The 25,999-nt window shown below is 40.1% G+C and overlaps 1 protein-coding gene across 1 annotated transcript in view; it reads right to left on the reverse strand.

Annotated features, from left to right (window-relative positions):
- The window catches only part of LOC145984223 (uncharacterized), a 497,863-nt gene that overhangs the window by 73,012 nt on the left and 398,852 nt on the right, over positions 1-25,999 (reverse strand). The window contains exon 3 of the mRNA XM_083117786.1: positions 22,932-23,064. Coding sequence (XP_082973912.1) covers positions 22,932-23,064 — 133 coding nt within the window. The remainder of the gene's footprint in view (positions 1-22,931; positions 23,065-25,999) is intronic.

The following is a 25,999-nucleotide window of genomic DNA, read 5'->3' on the forward strand; positions in this document are numbered from 1 at the left end:
TAAAAGGCCTGAAGTTGGTAAATTTCTCCACATGTATAACGCTATATATTAGTGAACATAACTTGACCATCCGGAAACCATTACACATTTACTAAAGGAAATCGCTCAAAAGATTCGACTTAATCATGAGAAAGAAATAATTTAAAAATGGAAAATATCTCTAATATAATTTGAAAGAAGAAGGATCATTGGAAAATAAGTCAACGGGGCAGGAATCATTTATTAAAGAAGATATCGATTACATCAACTGAAGAATATTTACAAGACAAATTCAACTCATTGTTGCTCAAATCATATATAAAACGTGAAATTTTTGGATATGCATAACTCAAACTGGTATAACTTCAAAGTAAATCATTCGAAATATATTTCAAATATTTGCAAGCCAATATCACTGACGGAATATAAAATCATTAAAGGATCGTTAAATGTAAGGAAATCAACCATGAGGGCCGAAAGAAATTGAAGGAAATCATTGCATCTTCGATTTTTTTCGGCGTATAATTCATTGGGATTTACTGTACTTGTTGGCTTCTTGATATTATTAGAATAATTCATTCCAGATTCCAGATATTATTAAAATAATTAAATAAAGTACACTTAGGTGTGCATGTGAGAGGAAAGAAGAGTTTACAGGATTATTTTGGGAAACCTGATGGTAAGAGACCTGTAGCAAGGCCAAGACGAAGGTGAAGGAATAACGTTGAGATGGACCTAAAGGAAATCAGTAAGGATGGAAATTATTGGATTGATGTTTTCCAGCATAGAAACAGAAGGCTTGTGTTGCTGCAGCCATAAACCTTCTGGTTTCACAAGGCTAGAGAGTTAGTTATTTAGGTTGACTTTTTGATGAGATGGGGAACATTTCTAATTATTCTCAGGTTCTCAGGTTACAACGTCCAATATACGTATGCATATAGAATAAGCAAACTTACACGTGATTCGTTCTGCTATTAAAGTTATAGTTTATAGCTGAAATAAAGCAATCGCCTCTTGGGGAGTTTTAGTAGCACCATCGGTGTGCACTATAAAATGGAGTTACAGGTGGTGATGAAGGTAGTAAAGATATTGGTATTGGTGTCAAAGCGGATTAAGGGATTATATTACACCAGTAGCTACAGTTCATGGTTCATAACGCTGGTTCTATAAATGTTGATCTAGCCGAGGAGGATTATGTAGCTTACGGTGGAAGAGTACCTTCAGCTCTGTATATAATTTGAAAATGTTTGTGTGTGTGTGTTTGTGTGCAGTGATAATGCATACTCGACAGGTGACTGCAATACCTTGTTCTCCTTAAAATTGAAACTTGAGGGAAACAGGCGTAGGATGGGAAAGTACATTCTGATTTCCATATCATGTATGCATCAGGATATTATTGAAAAAATGTCACATTATGATTTTTTTCTTCTCACATTGATATTCTGCCGCTCTTAAGTTAATTGCGAAGACAAGGAATGAATTGATAGCATGGTGCATGGTAAACAAAAATTCGAATCTATACTCTGTCTCAGGTATCTCTGGAACAAGGCCGCGCATTACGTCAGAGAAGGGGAGGAAATCGAGTGGGCAGAGCGAAGCAGTACACGCTTCTGTGAAGGCTGGTGATTGCAGTCGCTCATCCCACCCTCCACACAATCCCGTTCTCTCTCACGTGTTCATTGGTGGAACTGTCTCGCGTCATTACTTGCTCAGAGACTCCAGAGGTAACTGGGACAGGGTATAGAACCTCTAGAAGTAATAATTTATATCTGAAAGCAATCTAGAAGGGTAGAAAACCCTCTTGTCTTAGAAAAGATACAGGTGAAAGTAAAAATGGATTCAACATACAAAACTAAGCGTTCCTGATTTGTTATGTTTGAGCAATTAATGGGCAAAATATTAATATATGTTAGTGAGGGTGAGAACACTACCTTATTAAGGGTTTCTCAGCTCGCAATACTAGATCAGAATAAGACCGTGTTTATCAACAGCCGGGCCGTGGGCCGGTGCCGGGCCCTGGCCTCAATTATACTGGGCCGTGAGAGGTTCTCCTGAAGTTTTCGATTTGCAGCCAAAGCTGGCAACCACCCGGAAAGATGATCTTCCGTTTGGGGTTCAACAGCGATTAGAGGAAAAGCCTTCTCGCCAATGCTGGTGAGAAATCCAAACCGCCAAGAGAGGACTGTCTCCTATGTAGCATACAAATGTCTATTTTAACGGTTGGGTCTTTCTCGAATTAAAGCCTGTGGCCTCCGCAATGACGTAGTGGCAGAGTCGCCGCCTTGTAATCAAGGAGTCTAGGGAGGAGCCACACTGTGGTTCGGATTTTACTTTAAAGTATAGCCCCAGTCCCGATTAGCCATACTGTACATAAAATGGACTAAAACACCAACTCAATCAATCAATCGAGTTAGATCCGGAAGGGTGAAACGACTTGCAGCCCAAGCAGGCAACCACCTGGAAATATGATCTTTAAAGGTGGTATAGATCACATCACCACCAAAATGGCAGAGATCGACAATGTGTGGGGCTCTATATTCACACCCACTGATGCAAGTAAGTTGATATATATTTGTTAACTAATTATTACTGAAGTACATTTTCCTTGAAATATACCAGACGTACCTCTCTCTCTTTTTAAGACGTGGTATTTCAATACGTGTTGGAGAGAGTTCCATAACTGTTATTATAGTGAATGTGCTCCTTCGGTAGACAGCGCAAACAAGCTGTCACGTGTGACAAATTACTAAAACAATTAACAGCTCTTGCTTCTTACGAGAGAAGGTACACTGTGCATTCACTCTCTAATGAGCCGAGATCCCATAATGTGTTCTTGTCAACACAATTGGTTATTCATCATATTTCAAGTGATCCACCCAAGTTCTATTCGCAATAGCAAGTCTGCTAAATTTTTTATGAGTTACAAGCTGAACTCATTCAAGGAGAATGACGTGGGCTTCAACTTTCTAGAGTTATCCAAGGGTTTGCTGAGAGTCATTAAAAATATTGTACCCTCATTTGATGTAGATTTTTTATGTAGATTTTGAGATATGACTGAAATAATAAACGCAGCTCTCAATTTCATCACTCAATGAAGACAGTGGAATTTTGTGCTTGCAATTCGATTTTCAGTAGTAAAGTATTTGTGCTGTAGTATTATTGACAGAGAAGGAAAGCATTGCCTTACTATACTCTGTCTCGGGAATCTTTGGAGCAAGGCCGCAAAAGAAGGTTTAGAGAGAGTGGGTGGAGCGAATCAGTACACGCTACTGCAAAGGCTAGTAACTGCAGTCGCTTTCCTCCTCCACGGAATCCCGTTCGCTCTCACGTGTTCATTGGTCGAGCTCTCTAGAGTCACTATTTGCGCAGAGTCTTGTTTCCGTTCGCTCGCTCCAGAGATTCCCGGGATAGAGTATACTTGACAAACACACAGGAGCCATACTGCGTAGAAATTTCAGCGAAAAATGCAGCCTCGAACGAGCATCGAAGCCATGTCTCTGGCATACCGTGCCTCTTCCTTTACTAAATGACCAAGCCAGCCCTGGTAACGGCTGACTTTTTACCCTTGCTGTTTTTCCTGTGCATAAACTGGACTTAAAACAAACTTCATATTTTCCCAAATATAAGCCATTCTGACCTTATTTGTCCATTTCTGGCTAATGGATGAAAACACTTAGAGGAAAGAAAATTTTGAAGCTTTAAGAGACAAAATCCTCCACTGGCCACTGATTTCCAGTGCAATCAGCAAGTACAGTGCAAGTATTTCCCTGAGGGTTTGAAGAACTGGAGCCACATTATGATATTCAGCTTCAATTTGATAAATCAATCTCACACCTGTTTTCGTTCATTCGTTGATTTCTTTCATTTTACTTCTCTTTTCTGCCACTTTTGGCACATCGCAAAGTTGAGAATGAAAGGACAATCACAAACACAGATGGACAGTATGAATCACAACCCCACAGAGAAAAATACTGTCTGTGAGTCCAGACGCCAGAGCCTCGTTAGTCAACAATATGCACTCAAGAGTGCATTACTTGGAAGAGAGGTTACCATTCTGGTGTTTTCATGGAGGGTCACCCTATACACCCCATACCTGTTTTAGGAATAGTATAGACAACTTTTTGCACCCTATCGTAGGTAGGGTTCCATTTATCCATTTACCCATACAGAAACATTTCTGTGTTGTTTGCCCTATTTTGACAGGAATATCTCTTTTTGCAGGTATATCCATCGAGTAGTGATTAATTCATTATTAAACCATTATTAATATTAATTACCTTAAATTTGCAGGAATGAAAACTCAATATTTCAAACACACCTACAGTGCAGAACAAATATCACCAAACCTTACTTATATAATAGTGAGTAACTCCTTTTTAAGATATAAATTTCAATTTTGATTAACGGAAAATAATAAAACTGTTAAAAGGAACCACCTCCATAACAACATATTCTAAGTGTTCTTCTCCTTCCGAACTGAAATGTATTCTCTTTTGTAATAAACGTGAATCATAATCTTTATACAGGGTGTTTCATAAATAATTGCAGGTTTACAAAACATTATTGCAAGTAAACTATTATAACATCATTAAGCCTTGTTTCCATGATATGAAAAACTCAATATGCTGACCAAGGCAGAAATTTATTTTATTTTAAAACATAAACTAAACGTAACGTTTCAACCTTCTAGCAAGGTCTTCTTCAGACTCTGTACCAAGTACAAATTAAACAAAGTACAAACAGCAGTGGCGTAGCATGGACATTTCGGGTGGGAACTCCAAGTCCGAAGGAAGGGTCGGCCATGCATGTTTTAGCTAGAAAATTAGATGCCTCACTGTGCCACAAATGTTTTGAACTCTGGTGTTTATACCTTTTTTTATACCTTTCTGCATGACGCAAGTCATTAAAAAACCTACCTGAATCACAATCGCCTCTGCACAACAGTAGACGTCATTGTTGTGGATGATCCAACTACTGCTTGATTTGGTTTATTTTACTTCGCTTTTTTACCACTTTTGGTTAATCGCGAATATGAATATGAGTGATGATATTGAAGAAGGGACACTCACAAAGAACACCCGCTCTCACGCCGGGATTCGAATCAGGGGTCTCTGTCTTCTTGACGCGCTGTGCAAAACACTATGACACGGAGGTGGGCGGATGATCCAACTATCGTACACTCTACTGACGTAACAGTGCCGATTATTAATTCAGACCACTGTTTATTACATCTTGAGAATTTTGATAAACATTTTAAAATAATTTTGTCCAGAGACCATTCGATGTTAAAAGTTTTCAAATGAATGCTAAACATTTCCATTGACACAATATTAAGCAGTTAGATACTAACGAAAAATAATAATAAAAAAAAATAATACTTTTGCGGGTTAAGTTGTCGAGCAGCCACCAGAGGCCTGCACAAGACCTGGAGCAGACCCGTTCGCGAGACATCGCTCCTGAAATGCCATGCAACCTGCGCAACACCTTCGCTTGAGCAGCTTGTATGCCCACCTGCCAAGATCGTTCCTGGCAGGCATTGTAGACCCGCCGGGTACCCGCAGTCTTACGATACCTAGTAGGTCTCAGTTCGTTCTTTCCATCAACTGCAGACCCCTCCCTCTGCATGACGTAGTTGCTTCGAGTAGAAACTGCACCTGGCCCACACCGTTCTGCAGTGTTGCCAACTGCAATAGATTTTCACTACTTAAAAAAGGGAACTCAAGCTTCGTAAGCCACATCACCAATGAAATGAGATTTACGAATGTTGCTACCCCCCCCCCCCCACACACACATTGAAATAGGTTTTCCGTGGCACAGGATCCATAAGTATATGTCGTAAATAACCAATATACGTATATATAGTGATATAGGGCAGGACTGAAACATGTCACGTTCGACGCTGAGGTCGCGAGTCAAACAACACACTGTTCTACTGCGAACACCAGGGCCGTAGCCAGCCAGGGGCATTGCCGTTACCCTCGTTTGGGGGGGGGCAAGTACTTGGATAAACGTAACAACAACAACAATCACAATAATAGTAATAAAGTAGCATGAAAGGCATTATTATCCTCATAAATCATGCAAAAAGGGGGTAGAAGTCGGTTCTCACGCATTTGTCTTGAAACAGGATTGGAAATATTTTTTTACAACACGTCAATTTCACATTAGTTAATATTGGAAAACAAGCACACAAACTGTTTTTGAAAGAAAGAAAGTGCATGATAAATGCATTCCGAATGTACATACATGTGGCATGTAAAATTTCCATCTACAATATTTTCTTTTCACATGGAGCGACGTATTACATAATCAATTCATCCAACTCGTAACAAACCAACATTAATAGCAAAAAATATCACGGGCCGCCATAGCATTCTCTGTTTTAAAACTTTTCTCACTTAGATCGTTCGGCGCTCAGGGCCGACTCCCGCTACCCCTTTGCTACGGCATTGAACTTGATGAGACTTGTACTTTAATGTTTGACCCCCACCCTGACCCCTCCGCTAGACAATTTCCGTCCAAGGTTGTGAGCAATGCACCCTGCCCCCTCTGGTTGCGCCACTGCGTGCCTGGTTAAGGCACCATGCAATGAAAAACAATTAGTTTTCAGTGAGGAGATTTTTGTTTGCTCGATCATTCATTTAGATAAATGAAACTGTAATATTGCGTGCATTTCCTGGCAATAAGATAAGAACTGCTTACGCTGAACTGAAATCGCTAAGTATATAAATTCTCCTTGGAGAAGAAGCTCCTCCTAGGACTTCGTAGGATTTAGTAGCTACGTAAGTAGGCAACACTGGCTGCAGCCGTCCACGTGGTGATGAAACACCTGGAGCGACACGTTGCCGGAGGGGTGTTTCCTTCCAGCAGGTTTTGCAGGCGCCCGGGTCTTGTTGAATGCTCAGGTACCTTGTAAGCGCAGAGCGCCTTGAAGAGCAAGAACCTTGGTAAAGACGCAAGTCGACTCGTTGCCGTGGGCAGGCGAGCAGGTAAACCTGTTATCGCGTGCAAGCGGGCAGTGGGTAGGTAAAAGGCAGACTATGCTGGCCTCTAGCAGCCACATGCTGAACTTCTACCATGAGGACTTCACCAACTTATTTGACAAAAACTGCGTTGAGCTTTTAGTTTTTAATGCACATCGCTGTTCGTACGATAAATTATACAATGCAGTAGCCATTAAGAAGTGGTATATTTGAGTTTGGTAAAGTTACGTCAGTCAATATTGCGCATTGTAGCATCACATAGCACGAGTGGCACGAGCGCGAAGAACCGGGTAGGAATTCTACCGCTGTCGTCTGCTTCAGAAGGCAGGAAGGGTGCATGAACCAATCACGTAGCCCTCTGCTCCATACTTTGGCGTACGAGAGAGCATTTGCGCGCGTGCTGTAGAGATCCAAGCTTTCGCTCCAGAAAGGCAGCAAGGAATATAGAATCCTTTACGCCGAACCTGCCCGGTGTCCAGGCAGGAAAGGCATTGAAAAAATGCTAGAACGAGTGTTGTTAGTGGAGCGTTGCAAGCGGATTGCGAAAAATAGCTATTATAATGTCATGAAGGTCAAACATATATGAAATTAGTCACGTTTTACTTTATATTTACAGCATTTAGCATTTTTAAAATTTTAAATCTGGGAACGCCGGGCGTACGGGCGTACTATAACGCTACGCCACTGCAAAACAGGAAGATATATATACACAAAAATCACACCCCTCCAGACACAAGATTATTAGAAAGTCGGTTTATTTTTTTTTTTTTTTTTTTTAACATTCCAGCAGGTGGCCTTCCCTTGTCAACTGTACTTTCACCTGACAGGCGATATAGCTATACATTTCCTATCAACTGGTAAGTGGTTGGACTCTTTATCTCACGCTCTTTTTCCTTTCTTTCTTTATTCCTCTTCTCTCCTCTTTCGCTCTTGTCCTTTCCACTCTTTCTAAGAACTTCTTCCATTCTTTGTTTATCTTCAGTCCCCATTCCTTTTTATCCTCTCTTCTTCTCCTTTCTTTTCTATTTCCTTGACCTCCTTCCATTTTCTCACTAGTTCTCTCTTCCCCCTTCCTATCTGCTTAGCCTCATCCCACTCTATATCATGCCCTGTTTCTCTCGTGTGTTAAATATCGTATTTCTCTCTCTCTTAAGTCGTACATCATCCCTATGTTGTTTCAACCTGTCTTTCAGCCTCTTTATCGTTTCTCCTATGTACACACTCTGACATTCTTTACATTTCACTTAGTAGATAATTATCTATATATTATAATATAATATAGATTATAATCCCTTCCTCTTCTCTGTTTTCCTTTTTCTTGTTTGCATACTTTGCTATTCTTAAGATGCTTCGCCCCCCCCCTTTCCTGTAAGTTTTAATGCCCGCTTTCCTAAGCATTTTGCATATCTTTTCTGTGGTCTTCCCCATGCTCCTTATTCCAAACCACCTCTCTTTTTCTTTCTTTTCATCTTTTTCTTTCTCTTCTCCTCTGCCACTTTTCTTCCTTCTTCTGTTTATGTCCAGTCTATCCTCCTTCTCGTAGCCATTCTTTTTTAGCTGTTTCGATAGGCTATTTATTTTACCTTCTTTTTCACATTCTTTCGTGCATATTTTCTTGATTCTGTCCTCCATATTCTATATAAAATTTATTTTTGTCACCTCACTTATATCACTTCCTTTGTGGCAGAATACCCCAGCTGCACACTTCTTCTGATGCCAAGCTGTTTCAATTTCTTGTCCTCTCTTCCTTTTCATCAATATATCTAGGTAGCTGATCTTGTCTTCTTCTTCTATTTCGAGTTCCAACAATATCCCTCTTTCTGCGACCCCAAGGGTCTCTGATTGGAATCCCACTCGGGCTTGGTTGTTTGTGAATATCCATTCATCAATTTCATCATTTCATCACTCATCCCCACCTTCGCAATTTAGCCAAGAGGCACAAAATGCGAAGTAAAATAAACTAAATTAATCAATTAAAAACAATACAAATTCTTGTACATTATTTCTGTTGATTCGCGTTAGTCAAAAATATTTAACCAATGACGACGTTATATCAACGTGTTATAATCCTACATTTGTTTATCTTCCTCTGAACAAGACTGTGAGTCTCGCGTTTACCTCCTTCGAAGCCAACGTCACTCTGATTGGCCGAACGAGTTTCTTGCAGCACTTCCTTGTTGCAGAACTGCCAACACAATTTAGAGACACGCTGGAATTAGCCAAATTCCAAGCGACATTTTTTTTGAACGGCACTGTACCAATACATGACATTTATTATCGCATTTTATGTACCCCTTGAATCGAATATCCCTCGCGTGTTCTCAGATATATATTTTCCATCTTGTATTTTTCCTCGCAGCAACACGTGTTCGGGTAAAGAAAGAGCCCAATTATCCACACTCGGGTATCCTATCTTTCTCCTTTCTCAGCTTGTCAATTGAGCTGGAAGGTTAATGCCCAAGAGCGAGGGAAGAGAGATGTCAAAGGCATCTCTCCCATAACAAGTTTCAAAATTTATATAACCTTGAAGCGCTTTTTCTTTTTTTTTCCTTTTAACTGAAATAAGGAATACCCAACGATTGATTCCCAAATGAACTTCGAAAAATTAATTAAACAGACATTCCTAGCGTAACATTGAAGACAATGGGCATATGGAAGGATAGACAGAAGACAATAAAGATTTGATATATTTTCATTTAACGATATGATGCAGTCCTTGTCTGAAAATTTTCCCTTCATCAGGTTTGGCCTCGATAATGTGAGTGTATTAATCACTTTTCTGGTAATGTGTAGTAATTTAAAATTTAATCTATTTAATTTACATTGTTAAATACAATTAATTATCAAACAATTAAATTTATTTAATAACCATGCAGGTTACCATAATTAGCTTTTTTCTAACCTCTCGCGAGCTTCCACCACAGCTACCTGATTGGAAGCAACTGAAAATAATTATTCACTAATTTTCCATTAGCTTCTTGATTCTCATTTGTCAGGTAGAAGTTTCACATTTAACTGAGTTCCTTCCTTCCATCTATTTACCCAATACATCATTCCACTAACATAGGGAGACAGAAAAGCAATTTAATGTAACCAAAATACATCACTTGTGTACCTTCATAATCCATTTTAACTGTTTTCATCTTTCTGTATAAATACTCTACATTAGTAAATCAGCATTATAAATTGTCGATTTATATTATGCATGTATTAAAAACTAAGTTTGCAACTATTTCAAACTGCTTAAAATTTTAAAGTCTCTAATATTGATTCATCTTCTTAAATAAAATTTGATATGAAAGTTTTAAATGTTGTATCAAATACTATGAGGTAGTCCTAATTTATCAGTGTAATGCAATTAGGCTTATGTTGTTTTTATTCTTTATTTATAATTTTATTATTTTATGTCACTTCTCTTCCACATTCGGCTAATCGTGACGATAAGGATGAGTGGTGATTAGTTGTAATTGACGAAGGAACAAACTTCCAGCCCGGGACTCCAACACAGACACCAAAGTGACATGTCGCATCTAGAACTTCCGTGGTACAGCCAACGACAAAAGAAATATGAATTGAAATAAAAACACTAATAAGCAGAGTACAACATCTACTTCTAATCAACAGAATTCCATTTCCTAAAACAACATGAGATATAGAAAAAAAGAAAAAAATGAAATCAGTGATGGACAATGTGCCTACTGTTATCTTTGTCGTTGGCTGTACGTACATAACTTGAAACCAAACCTTAAGTGACAAACATGCACACATATTGTGTCACGCCACTTCATTGTGAAATGTAAGGTTTGTTTCTTAATATTCTCTTTCAAGTAGCGTGCCGTGTGATATTCCACTTTCCATTTTCGTTTCTAAGCATGCTTACTTTCCATTAGCCACCCCCAATGTACACGTCCTGTGTATCTTAGTGTTGAGGCCTCCCCGATGGCGTGGTGGTAGCGTCGTCGCCTTGTAATCAAGGGGTCCCGGGTTCGATTCCCGGTGGAGGCACATAGTGGTTCGTATCCCACTTTAAACTGTAGGTCCAGTCCCGATTAGCCTTACTGTGCATAAAGTGAACTTAAAACAACAAATCAATCCACTCCAATTTAAGTGTTGAGTTGGTATTTCTAGTCTTTGAACCCTCCACTTTGACTTCGAACAATTCTCTTTCATGCCCAGGAGCTTCCTTTGGAGAATTTCAATTCCCCACTGGAAATTTCGCTCCAATTTCGTCCCTTCGGCATGTTTAGCAGTGCTCCTCGTTCCCTTGGCAGAGGCGACCGAGTTAACCTATCTTTGTTCTTTTCAGTAGCTTAGTTGCTGCAGTGAATTCACATCTTAACCTATTCTCTGTCTCTGGAATCTATGGATCAAGACCGCGCATAAAGGTAGATAAGAGGAGAAAGCGAGTGGGAGGAGCAAAGTCGTGTGCGCTGCTGCAAACGGCTGGTATCTGAAGCCCAACCATGGACTCCAGCTCTAACCATGGGCTGATAAAACTGGGTGCGTTTTGAAATCGGCCATAAAAAGTGATTTCCTCTCTTCAGTGTTTTCCGTCTTTATCGGTGCCTGCAAATGATATATTATTCTCTCATCACATTGCCGTACTGAAGAGTCTACCATTTTGTTTATCAACGCAGTATTTTCACGCACCGATCGTTGCAGCTTGTCCACGGTAAGCAGGTGATATTCTTTTTGGCGGTGGCACTCTATCTTTGTGCCAATCACGATAAGGCGGGATCGAAACTGCTTTTTGACGATAGGTTGAATTGGGTTTTCGTACCACGTTCAACCGATCACCCAGATAGCAGCGCTAGCCGCATCAGCGGGAAGAAAAGAAGAGGATTTTACAGTCTTCCCAAGCGGCCATCCCAAAGGAGATGTTTTATGGTGTTGTCTCCATTGGATTAGCTTCTTTGCAAGCGAAGACATTTACTGTTCATTTGCGTCACACTTGTATTTCTACGTGACCAGTTTAATAAATGAGTCTGACTTTATTGGCGAATAAAACGAACTGCAATGCTTGCTAGCAACTTCATTCAGTCACTTCTCTGCGTAGCCACATTCAATATTAACACGTTTGTTCCAAGGCCGCATTAGCTTTTCATAGACCTGCGCGAAGAAAGTGGGCCTCTTGTTTTCGATGATGTGGCGCACTGCTTCAATCTCAGAGTTGTTCCAAAATCAGGTACTTCCAAATCTTTTTCCAATCTCGGGAAGCAAAATGCGGTGGAGGTCAGATCAGGGCTGTATGAAGGATGTCCAAGACATTCCAATCTGAATCTCCGGACAGAAGGCAGATGCTGTAGTCGTGAAAGTAACGACGATGATGACGAAGAAATTAGAAAATTTTAAAAATGGAACTTTTCGTTTTTGTCTAGATAAATCATAAGATGCTTATGATTGCACCACCTTCACCGTTTTTGTTTTCAGTTACATGCATACATGTTACTGATGCAGAATAGCATTTCTGTCCCTGAAATATACGTAAATACACTCTGTCTAGGAATTCTGTGGAGCAAGGCCGCGCATAACCGTAGAGAAGGGGAAAAGGGGAGTGAGCAGAGCAAAGCAATGCTTGTTGCTGCAAACGACTGGTAGCTTCGGCTGAGTTTTCCCCTCCATGCACTCACTTCCCCTCTCACGCGTTCATTGGTTGAGCCCTCTCGAGTCACTACTTGTGAAGAGGACTTGTTTTTGATCGCATGCTCCACAGACTCCTAGGATAGAGTATATATGATTTCGACCGGAACTGGAATCTACAAGGGTAATGCGAAGTCATTAACAATGATGGAATGCAGATTTAAAAAAATACTACGTTGCCCCATATTGTTGTGCATTTGTTTATAAATAACGTTCCTGTCAATTTTAGTTCTCTATGGGTTCAATTTAATCCATTCTTATTAGAACAGGATTTAAAATTCAGTGCCCCTTTGCTTCGCTGAAACGTTAAATGGCAAACAAATAAATAATCGACAAATATTCAGTAACTCCATGTTATTAGTTTAGTAGAAAGTTTCGAGAATGATATCTTCCATATAACGTCAATGATAACAAATATCCATCACAGTAACAATTAAATATAGTTCCTTTTCGTTACGCATAATGTCATAAAAATTCAATAAGTTTACAGAGTAATGCTCTTGAAAATGGTAATGAATAAAAGGGGATATACAGTATCTCAATTTAACTTTTCAGAGATGAAATGCTATGAAATTTTTATCTGAAATATAAGACTGAATAAGTTGTAAGCGACCAGGCCGAGACGCCACGCAAATAAATTTAGTTGCCGTCCCGCCCTTGGTAACCACAATGTAGTCAGACCACGCCGATTAGCCGACTCAGTTTGCAGGAAACTAAATCCAACAAAATCCCGCAGGTACAAGGGAAAAAATCAAGGTGCTCTCATCGAGAGACATCACTACAGTATTTACAGTTTTATTTACACCTTTTGTACAACTTCACTACTCCCTTTGATGCATGAGGCGCCGTTTTGATACTCTTTGATAACCGCTTACCTGCGGTGTCGACTGCCGGGACTCGAGTAAAGTTTTCCTTAAACGGGGATGTGTGATCTATAGGCATCTTAAGATAAATAATATGAATATGCACATATGTATACTTAACATAATTAATGAGATGATAGTGTTAATATGTACGATTACAAAGTGAATTGGAAATTTGTGAAAACTTATCTTGAATATGCACCACGTAAAGATGTAGAGATGGGGAAAGGAAGGAAATAATTTGTTTTCAAAAGGGCCACAAAATGACAAAAAATGGAGTTAAAATGTATCAGAACTGTCTGCCATAACTTAGCCTAATACTTAGCCTAATATGTATATATCTATTGCCCGTTGGAGAGAGGTTCATACATCCACAGGGGAATACTATGAAATTGACACAATTAGTAAAACACTAGAAATAATCATTTTCTTAAAAATAAAAGAAAAAAAACAGCTTTAACCGGCGTGCGTGTAAAATCCTTTCAGTAGCAAAACAAAGCGGTTCTTCCATTTTGTTTTCAGTTTCTTTCTGAAATGAAAATCATGGCCACTCGACATCGGGAAAAGAGCGTCGACAAAGAATTCGGGAGAGACTGCCAGAAGGTTTTCATGGACGGAAGTGAAATACCGGAACTTAACTTTACGCCAGTTTCCAGAGCACCGAAGTATGCGAGGTTCTCTTTGAAATTGTCTAGCAAGAGCTGTCGGTGCATCACTCGTCACTCGGATCTTTTGGATCTGAAGAGCAATTTCCTTTGCCTGGAGACCTCGGCCGGTTGACGGTGCCCCAGCTCAGGAACTCGGTGGCAAGGGCTGTATTTGAACTCAGAGGCTTAGCTATGGCTGAAAGCTAATTGTAAACTCTTCATGACCCGATGGATGTTAATATACGCGTTAGCTGCTCGGCTGTGCAGCTCGCTTCGAACACTCGATCGAGGATGCGTTCGCTTAATGGTGGTTACTAGGTGATCAACGCCTGCGTAATAAATATACACTGGTCGTATGTTCTTTGATTCATGTATCCTTCCACAAATTTGTGTTTTGGAGGTCCTCGAAGGTTGTATAGGAAATTCTACAGAGTGTCTTTGCAATAAACTGTTTTCTTCTATGGCAATATCATTGCATTTCATTCATTTCCTCATATCGTATTTGCATTAGTTACTTTAGATTATAAGGTTTTATATTGTTTTCACCTTCCAGGCTGGGAACTTGAATCGTCTTTCTGATTCACAAATATAACACTAATATACAGGGTGTCTCAAAAGTAATAGCACAAACTGACACAGGTGAAAGTGTAGAAGCAAAAAAAAAGTCTCAGTAAACATGGGTTTTCCAGATAATCGCGAATGTGTGATTACAAGCCGCCACTGACTTCATTGTTTGTAAACGTCGTCCTAGTTGGTAAAATGCTAATAATGTGTGCGAATGTGTGGGTACATGCCGTCACTGACATCAGTGTTTATAAACGTCGTCCTAGTTGGTAAATTACCAATAATACAGTATGAAAAATCTGGAGATCTCATTGCTTTTATTGAACATTCTACTTACTTTAACAAGGAATACAGCACTATTTTAGTATGTTCTACGTTACAATTACTGTACACTCGTACCTGCTAAAGGAGATGTTCAAAGTGTCGTCCTTCCATCTGGATGCAATACTGTACTTGATTCCGCAATGAGTTTTGAATTCTTTCTAACACCCCCAGATCATTTCGGAATTGGTCACAAGAATGTACAATTAGAGAATTGTGATTGTACAATCCGCTTAAGTTAAGTCAACGGGAGTGTTGTACACTACGCTTTTGAGGTGACCCGAGACACAAAAATCCAAAACATTTAGATCCGGTGACCTTGGAGGCCACGGTATAGGCCCGTCTTGACCTATCCATCTTTGATGATATCTGCGTGTTAGATGTCGTCTCACAGCAGCATCAAAATGTGCCGGTGCTCCTTCATGCAGGTACCACATACTCTGACGTGGATCAAGGGGAAGATCCTCAAGCAATCCTGGAAGATCATACCGCAAATCCGAAGGTACCTCGGTCCATTGAGTCTTCTTGAAAGAATGTGTGGACCAATGAGACGATCACCTAGAACCCCTATCCACACATTCAATGAGAAACGTTGCTGATGTGGTGCCTCATGAACAGCATGTGGGTTTATTACACTCCAAACATGAGAATTATGGAAATTAAAAATACCATCGCGTGTGAACCCCGCTTCGTCTGTAAATAAAATGTTACTTGCAAAACGAGGGTTTTGTACAATTTGTTGTTGCATCCACTGACAAAACGTCACTCTAGGAACACAATCCATATCACTGAGACACTGAACTCGTTGGAGGTGGGAAGGGTAGAGTGAATTGCGATGTGAAATTCTCCATACACTACTGCGGCTTACTGGCAAAGGTGCGGCAATTCTCCTCGTCGAGGTTCCTGGAGAGAGTTCTACTGCTTCCAACACTATATCCCAACTTCAGGCGTAATGAGTGCAGGTCTCCCTGCTCTCCTACCATGTTCGAAGCTCCCATGTTCTTTGAGGCGCTGATGTACCGTAGTAAATGTGCTACTCTCGGGGTGCCTTCGAGCAGGGTATTTTTCTTGGTACAAGCGTGCATTGCCAAACCACACACAAAATGCATATCCGCATACTCTTCGTTGCTGTAAGGTTCCATTTTCAATACACAGTCCAGCACATCTGACGGGACTCCCACAGTACGATTAGACTGTGTACTGATTGTATCCATACAACGTCATTTCCCGGAAATGTTCTGTTTGATTGCAACACCAACCCCTCGGAAATGTTCTGTTTGATTGCAACGCCACCTCTCGGAAATGTTCTGTTTGATTACAACGCCACCTCTCGGAAATGTTCTGTTTGATTGCAACGCCACCTCTCGGAAATGTTCAGTTTGATTACAACGCCACCTCTCGGAAATGTTCTGTTTTGTAAACAAAGAGCGAAACTCGGGTCGCGCAAAAAGTAAAGCACTTGGTGTTTACAAAATGCAATCAATGGCGGCTTGTAACCACACATTCGCACACATTATTAGCATTTTAACAAATAGGACGACGTTTACAAACAATGAAGTCAGTGGCGGCTTGTAATCACACATTCGCGATTATCTCGAAAACGGCTCGTTTGCAGACCCACGTTTACTGAGACTTTTTTTGCTTCTATTATCGTGTACTTTCACCTGTGTCAGTTTGCGCTATTATTATGGGAAACCCTGTATTGAAGTCGAATTGGAATTTTAAATTTTGTTACATTCTTTCCTCATATTTGTATTGGTGTCCCTGGCCAATAAAGTTCTTAAAAATTATCATTCTGCTACATGGATTTCAAGTAAATAACTAGCCAGTCTTCGTGATGGACTGGAAATAGTAATGCTCTACAAACTCTTAGGTCCTAGGTTGAAACCTTGGTTAAGATATGGTTGTATCACTGTTTTTATTCCATCATTCATTTTATCACTCATTCTCATCGTCAGGATTAAACCAATTGATGAATAACTGAATAGATAACTGAAACAGAAAGGGAAAAGTATATCATATCTAAATGTCTGTGTTTTCAACATTTTTTATTTAAAATTTTCACCCATACTGGCCGTAACTCTTTAGATGTTGTAGTAACTTGTTTCTGAATGAATCAATGAATTGGTTTATTTTTATTCGCTTTTCTGCCACTTTTGGCTAATTGAAAAATTAACTGTTTCAATACTAACAGATGTCTACACACGTTTTAATATTATTTTTCTACGTTCCACAGACGATAAATTGTTTTCAGACCTTTGAGAATGTTATAAACTAACATGGGTCAACACGGTGCGCTTTTCGAAACTTGTTTGCGAATCTCTGTGGCGTTTCTCGCACTAAACAGGCAGTGCAAGGCAAATATACTCGGAGCTTATACATATTCAATGAACGAAGTCTGGTTTACTCCCCATTCCTAAACAAACCCCCTTCATCAAATTTAGTTTTTCTCTTCTTCAATACCGAGGCTTGAACGACAAAACGAACGTGCCCAAACAAATTCCCTAAGCTAACTCAAATATTTGACTAACCGAACAGCCAAGTAATTCTAGAAAGTTGGTACGACATTCGATAGTTTGCAATACTACTGTGCTGTTTGGACGGTAGTCAGATAGGCCTTTATTTTCTGCAAGCTGCAAGAAACTCCATGTATTAAATGCACTGGACTAAAATATTGATAAACTCTAACAATACTTACCAAATGTAAATTCTTAATTTGTTTGTTTCATTTTGGCTAACACCTTACCAGTGATAGTTAAATTGTCAAATTCCAGCTATATCGTATGTAATATCTCCTAATCTCAAAAGGACATTATTCTAATTACCTAAATGTAATTATTTTGTTAATGTCACGAGGTTGTTTGCATTCAGTTAACGTCTAGAAAGTTTGTACATTTTTCACTTTTCAATTTAATAATTCTTTCGCAATTTTTATTTAGAAAAATATTTTGACATGCCGTCCTAGTAAAAAATAAATTGCCAAACTAATAACTTTATAAGGAAATACAATAAGTAGAAAATGTCGACCTGAGTGATATATTGGTTATTGCAATACACGAACTTGAAATGCTTTACATCTGTTGTATCAGTGCAGCTCTTATCACCTAATAAGGGGAGTCTTTATTCAAAGTCTTGTAGCTAATTATATCTCTAACTAGATAACATTTTACCAAAATAGTTTTCATACTTTCTTTCAATCTGTCTTTTTAGTTTAGAAATGATTGCAAGTACGGAACAACATCAAGCAAGTTCTGGGGGTGGAAACAATATATTTCTTTTAAAGAAAATGCTTTCCACACTCCATATGATTAACATATCCATATGATATTTCAGATTATCAGAAATTCTTCTTCTTCATCATCATCATCATCTGCTTCTTCCTCCAGGTCTGGGCAATGAAAGTCAGTTCCGTGATTAAAGAAAAATGATCATTCGATCGACGATACGGTCTTCCTAAATTACCTTTTCCTTTTGGCCTGTAACTTAATAATTTTCGAGGCAAATGGCTGTCTGTCATCCTCAGGATATTTTGATTCCACTTTAACTGTTGTTTTTTTTAAAATTTCTTCCTTCATTGCTTCGGCCTTCCATTTATTTCGAATTTCTTCACTTCTAATTTTGTCTCATAAGGTTACTCCACTTAAAGACAACAAAAATCTCATTTGTGAACAATTTATTTTACTTTGACGAAGAGTCCAATATTCGCTACCATATAGAAGAGCCGGTTTTGAAATTATGGTATCTAATTTGAATTTCTTTTCCAATTTGTTTTCCAAAACATCCTTTCAAAATTCCATTTAATTTATTATATTATTATTTTATATATAATTGGTATATTAACTGTAAAATTAATTTTTAACAAAGCTTTAGTAAATATCTTATTCTGTGAAAAAGCATGTAAAAAGTTGTCAGAAAATGACATAATGCTCTTCCTTGTTCATTCCATAGTGCCATGAAGGGTATATTTGTATATGTAAGTGGGTATGTTCTCGATCTCGACCATGGTGGATATAATGTGGTCAGAACCAGACTCCAATTACCTTTGCCGCCAGATTTGCTCGCGGGTATCCATTGATTAGAGGCTAGGTTATTATATAATATATTGTTGAACGATTCAAGGGAGACACTGTAAAAAGCTAAAATCTCTCTCCAGACATCGGTACTCGGCCAAGGGACATTACACTGCACAAGGTAACATTCCACAAATAGCGGAAGCACATAACGTCAGGAGACACGGCACTCTTCGTTACTACCAGGTTCAAACCCGTCATCGGCAGGCAAATACGGAAGAGCTGAGTATGAAGCTAGGGAGTATTTGCCAGCAGCTTAAAATAGGCAGGCACTAGAATTCGACAGTCTTTCAGTCAGTCAGATCTCAGAAATCAGAAGAACCTCTAGTAGTTACCAGGCGAGGACCTCCTACAATTTACCAGGTCTCAAGCCCGGCTCAGGACTCCGAGACGTCTTTCGCCAAAGGCAACCGCACGCACAGTTCATATCCGAATTGACCAGCCTCAGTACCGCGGCTTGTAAGTTGTAGCCGTCGGTCTGACCGTCGTTCGGCCGCCTTTTCGAAGGCCATCTCTCCAGCTGGTGCTTAGTCGCCTGCCACGGGCAAGAAGACCGTAGGCCGTCGAAATCAGGACTCCATGCTCTGTCGCCTGACCTCTACACGCATCCGCTTGGCCGAGAGGTAAGATGTTCATCGTCGACATCCCTTGAAATCTTTCCACTCTCTACCAGGGGCCTGTTAGCGAGATTGTATGGGGAACATAAAACGTAACCTTGCTCTACCATCTGACCCCTAAGCGTTCACGATCACAATCCCCGTAGTTTATGCTCTTGAAAGCAGTGAACGCATCATGGTGGAGATACGGGCTTTAATGTAGCTTTGTACCCCCAACGTATAGGCCACTCAATTTTTTTAAGTCCTGCACCAGACAAATTTTGCATTCTTTTGATTAACTACAACCCTTCAGCTTCACTTCATGGTGGAGTTGCTATGGGCTCAATTGTAATTTTGTACACTCCCGTACAATTTGCTTATAAATTTTAGTCACACCCGCCAGTTTTGCTCCATGGCGAATGTGCGGAATTTAACATAAGTTTTGTATCCCACCGTACATACTACTATTTATATATATATGTATGTAAAAGAATTACCACTACTTATTATAAGCTTTGCCTGACCCTGTGGCCGTGGTTAGCACATCGCGCTGCGACGCCAAGGGTCCCGGGTTCGAATCCCGGTCGGGCTTGGTTGTTTGTGAATGTCCATTCATCAATTTCATCATTTCATCACTCATCCCCATCTTCGCAAATTAGCCAAGAGGCACAAAACGCGAAGTAAAATAAACTAAATCAAATCAAATCAAAATCAAAATTATTATAAGCTTAATCAGTTTAAATAGGATATGCAATGTGGAATGTGTATCGAATCCTCTGTTCGATTTAAGCTTCGAGGCTTTCTTTGGAAACAAGTTACTGAAAGCCAATAGCAATCGAAAGTTGGTGTAATGAGGTGAACGGAAGAAGAGAACGAGAAAAGTGATTCCTTTCATGAAAGACAACATCGACCTGACCCCAGCCAGAGGTTGTCCCTCTTCTCCCGATCACGTGGTCCAAATGGATATATAGCCGCAACCCTCTGGGACTGGACAAGGAAGCTGGACTGGGAAGGAAACTAAAAAGATCAAACCGGATCGAAAGAAGTGGAAGCTGGTGGATCGACTTTTTTTTCTCCAACTCTCAGCCTGAGGATGGTTATCGGCAGTTCGTTCAGTTCGTGCTCTTCGAACAAGATCTCTCTCTCTCTCTCTCTCTATTTCTCTCTCTCTTTCTCTCTCTCTTTCTCTCTCTATTTCTCTCTCTATTTCTCTCTCTCTTTCTCTCTCTCTATTTCTCTCTCTCTCTCTCTCTCTCTCTCTCTCTCTCTAACACACACACACACACACACACACGAAAACCATGCGATGTAAATGGACTCTCGGGAAATGTACTCGTGAAACAGGTCTCTATGGTGGAGTGGTCAGCGTAACGCGCTACGAAGCTGAAGTTCCTAAGTTCGAACCCTGAGTAAGGTAGATGTATTCGTATACCCATTATCTCTGGAGCAAGGCCGCCCATAGCGGCAGAGAAGAGGAAAAATAGAGTGGGCAGAGCGAAGCAGTACATGCTGGTGGGAAGTCTGGTAGTCGCTTTTCTCCCTCCACGCAATCCCGTTCCTCTCACGTGTTCATTGGTGGAGCCGTCTCGCGTCACTACTTGCTTTCATTCGCCTGCTCCAGAGATAACTGTGACGGAGTGTGGCATTTTGTTTGCCCAACCATTGAAGCGGGACTGGACGTACACCCAACAGCAAAATAAATTGTACGTGAATTGTCCATCAGCATTTTCATTCAATCTGTTTTCCACAATGTGATGATCATTAATTGTAATTAAAAACTTACTAAGCAGAGGATATCTGTTTCTCATCAGCAGAATTTAATTCCTTAAAACAATACAGTATGTAGATTAAAAAGGCATGAAACAATAGTTATGGGCAATTGCCTACTTTGCCGTTGGCTGTACAGTTTAAATCAGGATCCAAACCGCTATGTGGCTCCACAGAGGGTTGAACCCGGAGCCTCTGGATTACAAGGCGACAAAGTTTACACCACGCCATAGGAGTGACCCTGTCAAACATTATCCTTAAATAAAGCACTTTGCAGATTTGTCGGCAAATTTCTGCGAGTATGATCCATAAAGTGTTGCACGAAAGGAGAGCTGATCTTCAACTGTGTATGCCAGTGGATCACGTCTAATGTACTCCCACCATAGGTGTGCTTTGGGGATTTTCTTCGCTGCCTGATAGGTGGGGCTTTCTTTATATGTTGGAGGCATGTATCTGCAATGGAGCAAAATGGCATGCGTGATGCATGTGGAAAGATGGTTAACAAATAAGCATAATAATCCTACGTTTCTTATTTTATACGTTTACAATCTTTATGATTAGTTACAAAAATAAAATTGTGAAACACACGTATGCTAAGAAGTATATAAAAAAATATTTTCAAATATTTTTTCAGAGTTACTGAAAAAAATAAAGAACAAAATAAGTTTGTAAACAAATTGTCAAGCCCATTTTTGGAGTTTTTATTGTAAATCGTCCGAGTTTCAAGTGAGAAGAATGTGCTTGCCTGCATAGCCTGACATAGTTTCTTCATGTCTGGTTGTGCACTTGAAACTTTCAAGCAGAGATTCGGCTCGTAATTTAGTCTAGATTTTGAACGAGTATTTTATTTCAAAACATATGAAACGAAGATGAGTGTCTCAGTGACGAAATCAGCCTTATTTTCCTGTTGGGCTTTAAAGCTATGAAGTGTGAAAACAATGAAATCTGCTCTATACATCTGCAGCAAAAATGTTGTCGTGTGGGCATTTTTCGACATTCCTATTCCGAGCTGATCGCATACCACCTTCAAGTAGTTCACGTACCCCTGGGGGTACGCGCACCACAGTGTGAGAACCAATGGTCTATGCGATACAATGGCGACGAATACTTTGAACAAACTTTGTAATAAAAAAAAAGGTAAAGTGCTCCCCTGTGCACAGCACCACGCCGTGAAGGCGTATAGGGGGTGTGGGGGTAACGCCCCACACTTTCTTGATCCGGTCGTGAGTGGGGGTGATGTGATCAGTATCACGCCCCTGACCGCCTTTACCCCCCAGGGTTTCCCCCAGGTACCCATGGTATTCGACGCTGGGTGGGCGCCGGGGCCGCTTCCAACGTTAGAAAAGTTCCAGGATTTTAACCGGCCGGGGATCGAACCCGGGACCTTTAGCATGGTAGTCAGACGCGTTACCGACTGAGCCACCGCCCGTGTTTTTTTCCTATGGTTACAGACTTATGGGAAACCCTGTATTGCAAAATGTTGGAATCTTAAGTCACTTACTGTTACATAGAGGATAGCATCTTGGGAGTGATCCACAGCTGGGTGGTGTGGGCGATTATAATTTCCTGCATGTGTCAATGCAGCGCGATACACAGCAGGAAGAAGAGACCCATGACATGCTGAGCCCAGGCTTCTGTAAAAGAAAGAATTAGGTTTCTACAATTAATTACCTCAAAATTTAACCCTTAACTGCAATAGTAGTTGATAATAACAAAACTTTGGATGAGTCTGTCAGACCGCTGTTTTCATTTAAACTGTGAACTAGCTGCATTACAATTTTTAATTTCTGACGCGTTTCTCGTAACTTGACACAGTTAAGGAAGACTATTGTAAACCAGTTCTCAATTATTATTGTTTCATTAAAGAAACGTAACGTAATTTATGCAAAGAGGAAAAATCGGTGAAAAATTGCAACAACGGCTTCTTTATATTCTTTTGAAATTCTAAATTCTTAAAATGTCTACATTTTTATGTTGTCTGAAGAGCAGGAGTTCAAAGTAATATTAAATCTCTTTCTGAAATTGAAAATGAGTAATTAGAAGGACAACGTAACAAAAACAAACATAACTATACTCTGTCCCGGGTATCTCTGGAGCAAGCAAACGAAACATGTCTGCGCAAGTAGTGACGCGAGACGGCTCCACCAATGAACACGTGGGAGTAAATGGTTTTGCATGGAAGGGGAAAAGCGATTGTCCTTACCAGGCTTCGCAGCAGCGTGTACTGCTTCGCTCTGGCCACTCGATTTCCCACCCCCTTCCCTGCCACTGTGCGCGGCCTTGCTCCACAGATTACTGGGATAGAGTATAAGTCTTCGTGACCTTGATACCATCTAGCCAGCATCTCAACTGAAAAGTTAGGAGATGGGTTCACTTATAATAGGAGGGGTGCGGGAAATATAGTAAGAGAAATTCAGAACGGTCTGAGAGGAGGTCCATACACTCTGTCCCAACTATCTCTGGAGCAAGGCCGCACATAGAGGCAGAGAAGGGGGCAAATCGAGTGGGCAGAGCAATGCAGTACACGCTGCTGCGAAGGCTGGTAACTGCAGTCGCTCCCCGCCTCCACGCAATCGAGTTCCCTCTCAGGTATTCATTGGTGAAGCCGTCTCGCGTCACTCACTACTTGCGCAGAGACTTGTTTTCGTTTACTTGCTACAAAGATAATTGGGACAGAGTGTAGTTGTTAAGGGTTAAGCCTGGATAATTGATAATTATAATCGTAAACGTTCAGAGAAACTACCGTAAAATTTCATGACGATATTTTGCAACTGTCAAATATGGAATTCACAATAAGGGAATCAGTTTCGATTCGATTTATTTGTGTAATGGTCAAACCAGATCTGTTCATAGAAACAACATCTGCATTGAATATTAAGCTAGTTCATTAGTAGTGGTCATTTTGTTCATCCTTTTTCGAAAATTGTGTTGCCCCTAGTGAATTTCATTCTCGCTGGTCATTCATAAAGGGTCTTTCATTCACGTCGAGAGAAAATACTCTGTTAGCGGTAATTGGAAACTGTAAACGGTACACAAAGTTAATCTTGGACAAGGACATCAATATTCAGATTCGTAAACGAACTATTTATCTATAGAAAACCATGGAACCTTTACGGTAGCTCTATCACTTTTGTAGGGCTAATATGGTGAATATGTCTATTCAATATCAATGCAAGTTGAAAATTAATATTGAAAACTTCGACAGTAAAAAATTGTCCTAGATCGAAGTATTCTGATTCCAAACATTCAGAGCATTTACTAGCAAACAAGTGACATTAATTCATGGGAACATAACATGTCATGATTATTATTCAACGAACATAATTTTACGCTTTATGTACTCATGAAGTAGTTTGTATTGATGTACGGAAAATTTCACATACATGGAACTTAACACTTTTTAAATGTAAGTATGTGTTGGTAGTTTCCAAGTATTCAGAGTATATTGCTTCAAAAATACAGTATTTGTACACTATATTATAATAAAGGGCACACACTTTATGTACAATGTACATAATTTCAACCGTATAAAACAAAACTTGAGAGTAAAGGCAATAACATTGCGCACATAAACTCATGAAATAAACCAATTACACTTCGTCTCGGGGAGTCTGTGAAGCAAGGCCGCGCATAGCGGCAGAGAAAGGGAGAAAGCGAGTGAGCGGAGCAAAGTAATGCGTGCTGCTGCAAACCACTGGTAGCTACAGCCGCTTTTTTCCCTCCACTTTCTCTCTCATGCGCTCATTGGTCGAGCTCTCTCGAGTCCTACTTGCACAGAGGATTTGTTTTCGTTTCCTTGCTCCAGAGATTACCGGGATAGAGTGTAAGGGAAAAAATATTTTATTCTAATCATGTTCATAAATATTGTAATAATTATATGGCCTGTCTGCATTCTCCTCAAGCTTGCTTCCTGCTACAGGACAGCTAAGCATTTAAGAGGAAATGCGAGGCTCCTGATTACTCTGTAGAAGAGAAACCGTAGGAAAGGATACATCGTGGAGTAAGACACCGTTTGTGTGTCTTTACTTGTGAGAGAGTGTGATATTGGAAGCAGTCCTTACACCATTAGCAAGTATGTAAGTTATAATAAAATTCAGTTCTATAGTCTACTAAAATTATCCAGTTGTTACTCTTAAGTATTATCGTCTATTAATTCCTGATTGGATATTCTTTGTGATGACTTCTACATTCGGTCCCGGAAATCTCTGGAGCGAGCGAACGAAAGCAAGTCTCTGCGCAAGAAGTGACTTGACAGGGCTCGACCAATGAATTCGTGAGAGGAGTAGTGGGTGCAGCTACCAACCGTTTGCGGCAGCGTGAACGGTTTTTCTCTGCCAACTAGCTTTCTCCCCTTCTATTCCGTTATGCGTGATCTTGCTCCACAGATTCCAGAGACAGACTGCAGATTACTTATTCTGAACGACCCTATTCCCTTCCCCTTGCAAACTGCAAAATATGTATAATTCATGGAGAAACACTGTAGGCCTACATAGTTTGGAATTATAAACATTACGCAACTTGATTAAAAAAACAGTTTGTTTTAAATTATCCTTCAGCCCTGCTTGAGGT

Source organism: Lepisma saccharinum, chromosome 2 (assembly GCF_977018435.1).
Source record: "Lepisma saccharinum chromosome 2, izLepSacc3.1, whole genome shotgun sequence".
NCBI classification, from domain to species: domain Eukaryota; kingdom Metazoa; phylum Arthropoda; class Insecta; order Zygentoma; family Lepismatidae; genus Lepisma; species Lepisma saccharinum.